General features: G+C 37.8%; 1 protein-coding gene across 3 annotated transcripts; it reads right to left on the bottom strand.

Annotated features, from left to right (window-relative positions):
• Window positions 1–947: 947 nt before the first annotated feature.
• suds3 (SDS3 homolog, SIN3A corepressor complex component) lies at window positions 948–10,803 on the bottom strand. Of its 3 annotated transcripts, none has more exons than XM_026188226.1 (12): window positions 10,584–10,803; window positions 8,931–9,000; window positions 8,748–8,803; window positions 8,086–8,157; window positions 6,853–6,872; window positions 6,577–6,733; window positions 6,265–6,360; window positions 6,057–6,118; window positions 5,938–5,959; window positions 5,638–5,743; window positions 4,746–4,830; window positions 948–1,823 (listed from the first exon to the last, which is right to left on the bottom strand). In XM_026188226.1, the coding sequence occupies exons 1-12, from the start codon at window positions 10,693–10,695 to the stop codon at window positions 1,725–1,727; spliced, it is 957 nt and encodes a 318-aa protein (XP_026044011.1). In that variant the 5' UTR covers window positions 10,696–10,803; the 3' UTR covers window positions 948–1,724. The 3 variants fall into 3 exon arrangements, with proteins under 3 accessions (XP_026044011.1, XP_026044012.1, XP_026044013.1); XM_026188227.1 differs by lacking the exon at window positions 10,584–10,803 and adding an exon at window positions 9,818–10,532; XM_026188228.1 differs by lacking the exon at window positions 10,584–10,803 and adding an exon at window positions 9,124–9,146.
• Window positions 10,804–12,502: the final 1,699 nt, after the last annotated feature.

Below are 12,502 nucleotides of genomic sequence, written 5' to 3'. Positions count from 1 at the left end.
AATTACTGCATCAAGATATTCACATTGGGTTTTATTTTGTTGTTGTTGTTTGGTTTTTTTAGGCATGTAAAGGTTTTATAACTGAAGGAGTGTTCCAGAACAAATATCAACTTAACCACTTTTTCAGTAAAATATTTTTATACACTTAATTTCATAAATTTTCATTGCACTGTTCCCCTTTCAAAGTGGAAGTTCAAAGTTCTTTGAGGGGAAGCCAATCAGAAATAAGGGGACTTTTGGGGACTGGAGACATTTTTCAGACAAAATAAATTTAAGGATTCCATAAAGGGCCTATAAAGGACCAGTATAAGACATGTGCTACTATGGTGAGGGGTGCCTATGGCGGTAAAGCAGGTCATCTACTAGTCAGAAGGCTGGAAGTCTACCAAGTCTCTCAAAGTATCCCTGGGGAAAATACTGATGCTTTTTTACAATGTGAATGCTTGTGAATGTTAGAAAGCGCTTAAGATGTAGGAAAAATTGCTTCTCTGAATGTATGTGTGAAAGAGACATGCTGCATTAGAAAAGTACTATACTATAATAAAAAAAAAGAAAAAAAAAGAAAAGTACTATATAAGAACTAGTCTCTGCATAAATAACAGCAATGAGGTCCCTGTACAAAATAATCACCTGAACATTTCTCTCCAAATAAATATAGCCCAAAAGCCAGAGGCTCCCAGTTCATGAGGGCCAGTACTCAAATCATACCAAGAACCACTACTTTCAGTTGTTTGAAGCGACACCAAACTAACAAGTCATTAATTTATATGCCAGCAGTAAATACAGGCCTATGTGTTATTCAAGTGTCTTAAATACCCATAAATAATGGTTTTTGTGTTGTGAATTGTTTTTTTCTAGATTGTCAACTGTGGTTTGGTGCTTTTCATATTAAAGTAAAAAAACAAAACAAAAACCAAACAAACAAACAATAAAACTGAAGCTTGAAATTAAGCAGAAAACATCTTTAATAGAATGGAATACAGTACAAATCACAAAATAATGCTCCACATGCAAATACTGGTAAACTAATCCAGGAGTTTCACATATGGAGAAGGTCATGTCACAAAAAACATTTCTCAAATAACAAATTACAAAAAATGAAGAAAAAAAAAAAATCATCAGATCAGCATAGGAAGAAACTTTTACTTCATAATGATACTGGGAAAAAAAAAGGCATATTCTTGAAAATGGCATTGCTTCCTGTATAAAGTAACTGTAATTTTAGTTGAGGGATTTCTATATTCAGTTCAACCTGCAGCAGTTCCTCGGTTGTATAGTTTTTTTCTTTCCCTCCAGTACTTGATCGGTCACACATCGCTAGTTTTTCTGTTATTCAAATCAGGCTGTTTGAGAACTACTTAATAACTTAATGATAAATGTAAATAAGATTGCTTTGGAAAGATTTGTAATCAAAACAAGTCATCTTTGTGACCACAAACCAGTTTTACATGCATGCCACATAGTGACAAATATAAGGCTGGAAAACAGTTGGATATCTGGCCATGTTCACTGCAGTAGCATTTGGTTAATGAGGGGAAAAAACTGGATGAGATATTCATAGCCACAGAAGACCTCGTCTGTGTATATTTGTGTTTTAGGGGGTAGTGTATATAAGATAATGAAATATGAATGTGAGGCCACATGTTAGACTCCAAAACTGGATGAATGAGCCACTGGCTGGATGGATGGGTAAACGCACAGATGGGATTGGGTGTGGTAATGCTTCACGCAGCCGACCGCCGACGAATGACAAACGCTCCCCTCTGCAGCTGCCCCAGGTAGATCCTCATCTTTGTGCTGTCGCTTGTTTTTCTCACCCAAATCTGGAAATCACACACAGAAGAAACCCTCAATACAGCCAAACTGCTTTCTTCTTCATGTGCACGTTAAAAGGAAGCTGGAAAAGTTCCTCATGAATAAATTCACATTTAACATTAAAAATGAACAGTTTTCCTTCCATTTTAATAAATTTTGTTTTGTGAATCAAAAAAAAAGAAAAAAAAAAAGAGTCAAATCTGTGCAATGAAACAGTTGATGATATCCATTTTCATTCAACTACTCAAGCAAAACTTTAATGTTGCACTTCATTAATGTAATGGTATTCACCCATCATAATGCATAATGTATGGCACAAACAGAAAAAGGGAGCTGCACAAAGACATCAAGCATGACAACAAATAATGTAGGCTATACCAGAGGGAGAAGTTACCCTCATTCAAAAATCAGTAATGAATAACTTTGTCTATCGTTATTAATGAACATAAGGGAAAGGTTAGCTGAAAAGGTAAAACCGTATTGAGTTGTAACATTTGCCTGAGTTAAAAGGCAATTTCCAAACAAAGTGAAGTTCATTATTCTACAATGAGAAAGATTATTCACAAGTACAAAGCAGTTACCAGTTTTTCCAATGTAGATGTTCCAGCAAATTCACCCTGAGGCCACCATACAGTGCTCAGACAAACTGCCAAAACCCCAAGAACTACAGACAGGCTTGATTGGGGTTTGTTTTGAACCTACAGGACTTGAGCACCTTACAGGCATTGTGTCAACCATAAACTCCTCTGAGCACGACTGAATGGCCATTGCAACACCTTGATTCTTTTTAAAACTCCAGACGTCAAGTTGATTAAAATGCTGTGGCGGGACCTTAAGAGAGCTGTCTAACCACGTAGATGTCAGTAGATTTCATTTAACTGAATTCTGGTTTTGAAGTCTGATTTATACTGCGGGAAATCTATGCCGTGACCATCCACGCACCTGTCGAGAAAAGAAACTACACATTGAGTTGATAGCATGGAAGGGTGGAGTGTAGAGTTAAAAGGGGTTTCCTGTTTCGTTACAATGTAGATTTTCCACTGAAGAATAATACAGGCATTACCTCTCCTAATTCAGGTGCATAATCCGAGCTACGGCGTTCGCAGTAGGACAAACAACTCTGGTCACCCTTCATGTGTACTGAAGTATAGGCAGTCAGCTTGCTGTTTACCTTAGCTCTCAATAATGTGTCCATGTCTATTTACTCTGGAAGAGGCTATAAAGCTTTTTTAAAGAAGTCTGATACAGACCGATTAGTCAGTGAGTCTCACTTGTGTCTGATCACAGCATTTCTGAGGTGAGTTGTTGAGCATATCTTGCACATTTCTATTGGTAAGTGCTGTTGTCATTACTGATGTTAGCTGCTGTTTCCTGGCATTAGTAAAGAAATTTCCCTGAATCTAATATTTTTGGACTCTGAAACTTGGAAAATAAACCTTCATACAATGTGAGAACATAAACAAACTTTTTACCAGAGTGAAAGTGCAATTTTATTTTATTTTTTTTAAAGTATACTCAAGCCTGACATTAGCTGTCAAAATGTTAGGTTACAACCAGCTGTTGTTGTTTAGCCAGCTCATAGTCAGCTGTCCAGAGGGTTGCATATGTAATCTGCTGACAATAAGAAATTGCAACAATAAGCTAATTTATGCACATTTTAGTGTGTTAGCCCCCTGCCTTCAGTTCAGGAGATGAGGGCTGAGTTGTGGAGGAAGAGGATTAGGTGGAAATGAGGGAGGAGAAAGGCATAATGAGAAAGAGATGTCAAAAGGATGCATGTAGAAATTTTAATGGCCATGTACAGTTTGGAAGAGTTGTTTGTGATCTTTAATTTATCAGGAATTTATAAGACAAACTATGTATGTAGCTGGTCTCAACCCACATACATAAAAATGAAACAGTAACTTCCATGGTGACTTTCACAAACCAGGTTATGCCCCTATGTGTTTTGTGAGATTATTAATTTCTTGAAAAGTGCAATTACACACTCATCAATGAACATTTATTATTACAACATTGTTTTTTCTCTTAAATAATCGCAAAAAATTACTTACTATACCTTTAAAGTCACTGCTGCTAAAAGACAGTAAATCATGGTGTGTGTGTTTTTATTTTTGTTAAATAAATAATGAAATTGTTCAATATTCCTGTTTTGTTCATCTAACTTTTAAAACCTGGAAAGGGAGTCATAAGTTTTATAATGTCTCTGTATTTAAAAAGCTTAGAATTAATAGAGGGTGTACCATTTTTCTTATGTGAGGATGTGTTATTGTTGTTTTAGTAAATTGTAAAAGCTATCAGAAGTCCTATCAGATATCAATACAATATATTAACTTAAAAAAAAAAAAAGAAAAGAAAAAAAAGAAAAAAGCAAGGCATTTTCAAGCTTGTAATGTGCTTGTGGAAACCCAGAAGTACAACTGCTGCACAATTGGTCTCAAATGTCATTTTGATTTTTCCTTTGTTTTTTTCCCTCCCAAATTGTTCCCTAATATCCTAAAACAGCTGGGCACCATACTTTTTAGCAGATGTTCCTCAAACAGAATTGTATACTCAGAGACTATTTTCAGCTGTTTATCAATAAACATTTAGTGCTCTGGTGACTATTCACAGCAGCAGGATAGTACATGTGGCATAGAGTCTGGTAATGATGGAATATGTTGCCCCGCGCAACAGTGTGTCTTGCTGATGTCTTTTTAATGTTTTTTTGGAAAACAACTGAGCGCTATGCCATGGAGAAACATACGATGTCGAGCTTAGACTATCTTATTGGATAGGACAATGCTTATGGTCTTCTTGTCTGGTCATCTTATAGGAATGACAATTTTTTTAAAGACTATATACACAGAATACTTCAATCTTAATTAATTATACAGTTCTGTACGCAATTGAATGAGATGCTGATGCTTGGAATGAGAACTAAAACCCACCTCATTGGTTCCTACTGTGCTGATGACACAGCTGATCTTTGTGTTGTCTTTTGACTCCAGGTAGATGGCCTGACTCTTGTGGTACCTGTCAGCATAAACACACACAGACTAAACATCAAACAAACAAGTGCAGACTGGAGGGAAGTTCATTATAAATAATTTTACCCAGCTGAATAAACCACATTACTCCTGAGAAGGCACTAAGTAGATAATTGGAATGAAAAATCAAAACAAAAAGTCTGTTATTTTTTAATAGCTCCAACCTTATAGAGGACAGAACAAACCTAGAGGAAGAGACTGACAGAAGGTACTTCATTATTAAGGGCCCACTGAAGAATAATGACGCATGTGCCTCCCTGTGGCTTTTTGAGAAGGCTTTCCAGTGGTGGCATCTTCTTTAGCCATCAATAAATGAGACTTTGCCTTGAAAGAAAAGTGCACATAGCTCTGTCTTCTCAAATTACTTTGTCTATATGAGCAGCTAATAGGACAGAATTCTATTATTTTTACCCATCTTCAAATGACCTTATGCTCTGACGTGTCTGATTCACAACTCAGCTCTGAAATAGAAGGGCAAGGGAGGGCTGTGTCTATTCAGGGATTTTCACTCTTATTTTGGTATAACAGCAGGGAGTGCGTTGCTGGTTCTTGTGCAGACATATTCTACAAATATGCATTTTTAACAGTGCCTTTAAGCATAGTATTCAGCAGCTCCTAAGCAATCTCTCTTTCTGTAGCGCAGAAAAAAATGAGGCTGCTATCACAGTGGTTGTAAAATATCTTTACAGGCTCAAGCTAACATCCAACGCATAACAATGTGGCCATCTAGTGGCGACGCTGTGTATGAATTGCTATCGTGTCAGAGATGCACAGATTAAAACTTGAAATTCACCATCTTTTATCATAGTAAAGTTTCCCATCCTCGATGCGGGCCTCATAACGCTGGGTGGGGCTCTCCATGGGAGCAGAGGGGACATGTTCTGGAGATGAGGGAGACACTAGGGAGGGAGAAACACCCGATTAATGCCCCCTGCTAATATACATGTAAGAAACAAAATATTACTGTGATGCATTTTATTGACCCTTTCTCCTAGCAGAAGACCAATGCTACTCTCTTCGTCTGAGAGGTAACTCAGTACACACATAAATGTTCATTATAAAAATCCGTAGTAGAAGGCACGTGCAATCATACCTGGTCGCTTTGGTGATTTCAGCTGTAAAAAGCAGGGTTGAAAAGATTTATTATAAGGAATTGCTGAGTTATATTGCTTTCCATAAACACGTCACATCTAGAAATTTAGAAGCACTCACCTTATTAAGTGTTCTTAAATCTTCCATTATCTGCTCATCTGTTAGCAAATAATTTAGCTGAGGTTTGAAGAGTTAAAGAAAGTTTTTTGGGGGTTTTTTAAGACACAAAATCATTTTTTTGTTTTTATTTTAAGTTATCTCAAGAACAAATTCTACAAGTATAAATAATCTGGAATATTTTACAGTCACAAGTTTATGCAAAGGATATCTGGTGCAGGTTTTCGCCGCTTGTCTGGTATTGGGACTGGATCGTTGGGCCGTCTCCTCAGCTTCCGGGTCATGATAGGCTTTACCTCCATGGAGTCTATGAATAGAAGAAATATGAGTGTGAGCTCCAGATGCATAGATGAATAGAGGTTAGCATCTTAACTGTATCTGAAAACTCAGATTTCATTTGATGACTTAATATTAAAATATGTAGAAAGAAGTAAAATACAGCCACCCACATACTTTTTTTCCCCCCCCATCTCTCTTTTGCTGAGCAAGTCCCTGATTAATAATCCTGTTCTGGCTCCCTTACCGCCTGTCAGCTCCATTGTTAATTTCTCGTTCTCAATCATCTTCTTTTTCTCCTCCAGCTCTGCAATTAGGTTTTCCTTTAGCTCAACCTTTTTATCATCGAACTCCTTCACTGCTGCCTTTTTCTCCTTGATGTAGTTCCTCTCCACCTGCTCTGTCTGCAGAAGGTACAAAGCAAGAAGAAATTTATGCTTGTATGTCCAAAAAAATAAAAAAAATAATGGCTGATTTTGATTTTACATTAGCGTCAGACCATCTGAGATACTGTTGCACTTACCTCAAGCTGGAGAAATAGATCTGTAAATGGGAAAAATAAAGCACAACTGGTCACACGAAGCAAACCGTTGTTCTGTGTCATTAAATTCAATTTATTTACCCTCAAAAATCATAAAAGAGAATGCTTATAGCACAGGAGCACAAAGTACCAGAAGCTTATAGTAAAATACTGAAGTTCAAGTAAAACTCCGAGAACAATAAGGCACTGACTGTTTATCTTTTAGTCATTTTAGCATTAGAAATTAACTGATCATTGGTAATTACATACTTTTTATTCTCCACTGCAGTGATTATGAGTGTACTACCAGAGCCTTTTGGCACTGCATTCCTAACTAAATAAACACTCATTTTGATCAGCAAAAAACTAAGTACATTCCATTCTGGCACACAGCAAGCAAAGGAGAAAGCTGATCACAAACAAGACAAGCTACGGAGTCAACAAAAGCCGAGTATCCAATATAATTAAAGCAGCCGAATGGTTAGAGGACAGGTTGGAAACAGAGAGAAGAAGCTCAGTTTTTTACAAAACAGCATCCTGTTAATTTAAATGAGTAGACAGTATGCGCTTTCATTCCACCCAATACAGTTAAGTGCATCGCATGGATTTATGTGTTTGGGACATGTGGATGTGAGCAGGAGCCCTGCGGAAGAAGGCACACATGTTGTGTGAAGTCAACCACCAAAAAACTTAAAATATATACATATATAGCTTTTATAACAAGTAACTGAGCAATATCGTCAGCTGTCTCTTCAGTTAGTCTCTGATAATGTGGCTAAAACTCCCAAATCCACCACCTGGAACTATATCTTGTCATCTTTTTAAGCCTAGCGTAGGATCAGTTTGCAGTAGATGCAGGTTTATATTATCCAGCTCACAGCAGATCTCCAGAGCAGAACAAGGACTACTATTATTCTTACGAAGCAGCTTAATGATACTGAAGACCACCTCAAAAGAAGGCCTTATATGGGAAGGTCAATTTAAGTGTGTGGGAAAAATTGCAGTTTAAAAAGTCCAACCAAGACATTGGCTTGATTCTTTCATTACCCATACTTCTCTTCTTAAATCCATGGTAGCGGCTATTTTTATTTTCAGGTACACACAGTCGTCTGTAGCTCTGTGCATTTCCCTGAATGAACAAGCCAAACTAGAGCAGAAAGCTTCCTTAAATCTAAACAGTATGTCCAACATTGGTTGGCATGGATGCATCAGAAGTAAAGCACTTCATGTTCTTGCCTGCATTCCGAAGTCTCTCTTTGTACTGTTGGTCCAACTTCTTCATCCTCTTCTGATACTCTTGCAGTGTGCCTGACAAGACAAATGTGTTTTAGATATTAATGCTGGGCGTTGTTCACTCATGAAAACACACCATACAGTATTGTAGACTACCCACTACTATTTATTTATTTTTGCCACACCTTTTACACTGAACCACAGGGTAGACTAGAATACACTGACACTGTAATTACTTTTGGATTTGCAAAACAACTTATCATTCTGCAGTTTCTACAATCATCAGCATGAGCAGTAAAAGCCTTTTGGGATAGCTGACAGTACTTTCAAACAGCTCACTCAGCAGTTTAGAAGCAGTTTGCATCAGTAAACAACAGACAGTCTTAACAATAAAAATGAGCTCATGGCAGAGGGCCATTTGTCATCACTGTTTTATCTTTTTAGCCAATGACAAGCGAGCACTTTTAAACTGCTCTTCTGCCTGATGATGTAATTCCTAACCACTAAGCACCATGACTAATAAGTAAGGTTTTAGCTATGCCCTTGACAAGTCAAAATTAATCCTCATGCTCACACACAGTACCACACAATAAAAGGCAGGAGTCCTTCAAATATGGATAATTCCTGACACCTCCATTCATGTGAAAATAAGTCAAAATGATTACCTTCTTGTAACTGCTGCAGCTGCCTTTTCAGAGAGGCCAGTTTGTCTTGATACATTCTGCAATGAAAGAAAAGCTAAAGTCCCAACCCCCTTACAATAGCACAGTAACTTAAAACTTTCATCACCAAAAATGATTTTCAGTGAAAGGTTAGGGCTGCTTATCCACAGTTGGCAAGAAACTTACTGCTCCTTAATTTCCACATAGTCATCTTCGTCATGTTTGGCAAGATCAGTTTCACTGGCATCCTCAGTGTCTGGAAAATCAAGAAGAAAAAAGAAAGGATTTTCTCAGCTAAAATTTGAAAACATTTTTTCCCCAAATACTTCACATGTGATCATATCAGGAATGTTTACAGGCATAAGTTTTCAAAAACAACCTTGATGCACAGATGGCAGAGATATCTGCAGATGAAAGTACGTGCGTGGCACAGATGAAGTAATGGTCTACACCCTGCTTGGGAATGCCCTGGGGTTGATAATGTAGACAGTGGGAAATCCACGTATGCCAGGATAACAGCTGATACCTCTACGTATTCTTGAATCGACTGCAGAAAACGCTCAGCTAAACCAAACTAAAGTGGGTACATCTGCTTAACTGCCCTTGGGCTTTTTTTCTCGATGACATTTATAGAAAGAGTGATGATCTATATTTTTAAGCACTTTTCGCAAGGTGTAATTACCAGTACAGATCCCGGCTAACTTGGTAGTGCTGTCAATCCAACAGCAACTCTCTCGAAACAACGCCAGCATGTTTCACCAAACCTGGTTTGATGTCAGAAGCTCGGGAACCAAGTTATAACCACATATGTCTGACGAAAAAAAATTCACCGGCTTTACGTTGAAACGTCAAGACGAGCAAAGACTAAGGCCCCTCTCTGTATTCAAGCTGACACAGCACCTTTCATTTTCGGCTAGCATTAATGTGCTAGCATAAGTTAGCCGCGCCTGCTGATAAAGAGTGTAACCCGACTCTAGCTTACGTAGTTAGGCTTAGAAGAACATATCCGGAGAGGAGAAGAAAAATAAGTCCAGCTGTTCGCTTTGGAGGTCAATGTCAGGGAATTGGCTAACCTTGCAGTGTTGTCATCGCCTTCCTCTGATCCGGTCTTTCTTTCCCTTTCCCTGCAATCCGTTCTGTCTCAGTGAAGTGTGTGAAAAGGGCAGAGCAGTGGACACAGCACGCAGGATTTCGCTTGCCTTCCTGCCGACCTGTCAATGCCCGGAGCTAACGTTACGTAGCAAGTTGGCTAATTAACGTTTGAACTGCCATAATTTTTTTTAAGAAAAAAAACGAATAGTTGAAATTTATAGCTGTGCTTCGGGAGCACTGTTTTAAGCGCACATGTACGTCAAGGCACTGTGGTCAGTGGTGTTTTCATGCTCTTGTGTATAACGCTAAAAAATTAATGCTAGCAATCTTAGCGTGTTTATCACTGATTATTTCTTTCGCTCGACTTGCTGCCAACTCTGAAAAAACCGAACGGTTTGCTTTGCTTACTGAGCTTAAATCACATACTTCTGAGACAGTTCCTCACCAGGCAGACTCTTTGCTCGTGGCACTGTGTACCTAAACGTAGCTAGAAAGCTAACTAAGTAACGTGTGGCTGCATTGAAGTAGCTTTCCAGTTTTGGGAGCGAGAAATACATTTTAACTTGTTTTGTACTTGCGCATACTACGCTACATGGACAAACGGTTTCCACTGGAAGGGGGAAAACGACTTAAATGCTGCATTTTAAGAAAACACATCCAAATTCATACAATAAAGCGCGCATTTCCGTTTTTTCCAACAACTAGACAGAGCCCGACAATCGGGGAAGATATTGTTGAAAACGTTACCTTCTTCCGAGTCTCTCCCCCTGAAACTCCGATCGTCGTCGTCATCCACGCTATCGAGTTCTTCTTCATCATTGTAATAATCCACCATGGGCGACAGCAAAGTCGAAGTCATTTATGCGCTCCGAAAAATGTAAACAAACATAAAATAAACAATCGATTTGTGTTTTGCAGCTTGCTTGGAAGAGCGCCTACAACTGGTAGGACCCCCGGGTGTCAAGCTGTCCAAGAATACGCCTGGGTAGAATTTTGATAATAAACGAATCGTATAAAACATTTAGTCGCAGTTTTTAATAGAACTAGCACAAAAACTTTGAAACAGTCACCGCTAATTAATAGAGGCCAAGTTTTCTATGAGTGATTTGAAATGTATGGTAAAAACATCTAAACAGGCACATTTCCTATCACATTTGGATAGTTAATAAGTTTCTTTGTTTTTTTTCACTACTCTAAGGATTAGCATCGGAAGGTGATTGGTGAACGCCAGTTTTTTCATTGAGGCCACTGCTGATCCCTGCCAGCTGCCTCTTCCTCGCCCCAGTGCTCACACAATAACTCAGAAACATTTTCAAACAGTAGTGACCAAAAGAACTACAAAATGTGTTTGTGTTTCTATAGTAGTTTTACAGAAAATCTACGGACAGCTGAAGAAAAACAAAACAATCTCGAATTTTTACAACTGCTTAAGCTGGGGGGAATCAAGTATGCAAAACCTTTAAAAAAGCAGATTTAGCATGCTTTATTAAAAAAAAACAACAAAAAAAAACAGATAAAACAAAACAAAAAAAATCACAAAAGCATTCAAAGAAACAAAAACGTATGGTTTACTATTAACCTTTTTTGGTGTATTTAGTGTATTATGTTGAAAACCTAAACTTTAGGAAAATGCAGTTTACTTTATATGAGCAGAATATGCTCAGTAACGATCTTTCATTGACAGTCTATGGAAATTAGTTTTTGTTTTTTGGTTAACGTTGACATTTACATCCTTAATTTTGGTATCATTTTGGCATTGTTTTTGGTCATTAGATATGAATTTGACTAAATTAGTGAAATAATTCTGTCAAATAATTGGTGAAATGTTATCATTTTAACAGCAAATTTATCAGGTGGTGTCTTCAGTGTTGTACTTGGACAGACATAAAAAGTGATAGTGTGATCCCAGTGATGCCAGTGGACGAGAATACTATTAATCATATAATGCCCAGTTCTACTCGAAGACAGCTTGCACTTCAGTAATGCACTTTGGTACTTAACTTTATCAAAACATGAGACGCTCTACTCCAGTATATTTTGAATTCAAATATGATACATTATATGGACAAAAATACTGGGCCACCTGCACCACGAAATTCCTGATGCACAGTTTTGATTTTAATACTAAGGGACAGTTGCAACTCTGTGCCTCAGCACTTTGTGACCCTGCTTTGTAACCTTTACATGGTGTACCGCTGTGTGGCTGAGTTACTGTGGCAAGTGTGGCTTTGCAACAACACCATTTAGTGGTATAAATGAATGGAAGAAAATTCACAAATGGACTTCCCACAGGGGCATGCTCAAATTTACTGAATGACCCATTCTTTCACAAATATTTGTAAAGGCAGGGTGTGCCATTGTGTGTACTCCGTGTGGCTGCTTGAGTTTTGTGGACCTGTGGCTATGGGACTGAAATGATCTGAATTAAGAACAATTAGGAGGTGTGCCCAAATACTTTTATACATATAGTGTATTTTTTACTCCATAAAATGTATTTTAAAGCTTGAGTTAGTTATTATATTTTCAGATTTCTAACATAAATCTACTGTAGATAAAGTTACCCAGCAGAATATGATTAATTAATCAACACCAAAGTGACACGATAATAAATCATTAATTGTGAATGAGTGTTACAAAGCATATGATTCTGCAAGCACTTTTGCTTG

This window comes from Astatotilapia calliptera, chromosome 12, assembly GCF_900246225.1.
Source record: "Astatotilapia calliptera chromosome 12, fAstCal1.2, whole genome shotgun sequence".
Taxonomy (NCBI): Eukaryota; Metazoa; Chordata; class Actinopteri; order Cichliformes; family Cichlidae; genus Astatotilapia; species Astatotilapia calliptera.
Note: the sequence above shows the minus strand (reverse complement) of the source record. Positions and strands in the feature narration are given on the sequence as shown.

Bases quoted from the DNA above. Each gene is read 5' to 3' on its own strand.
- suds3 (XM_026188226.1), bottom strand. From the start codon at position 10,695: ATGACTTCGACTTTGCTGTCGCCCATGGTGGATTATTACAATGATGAA. The intron at 6,734-6,852 runs GTAAGTGCAACA...TACCTTCTGCAG, and splicing joins ATCTATTTCTCCAGCTTGAG to ACAGAGCAGGTGGAGAGGAA. The intron at 6,361-6,576 runs GTAAGGGAGCCA...TTCTATTCATAG, and splicing joins AACAATGGAGCTGACAGGCG to ACTCCATGGAGGTAAAGCCT.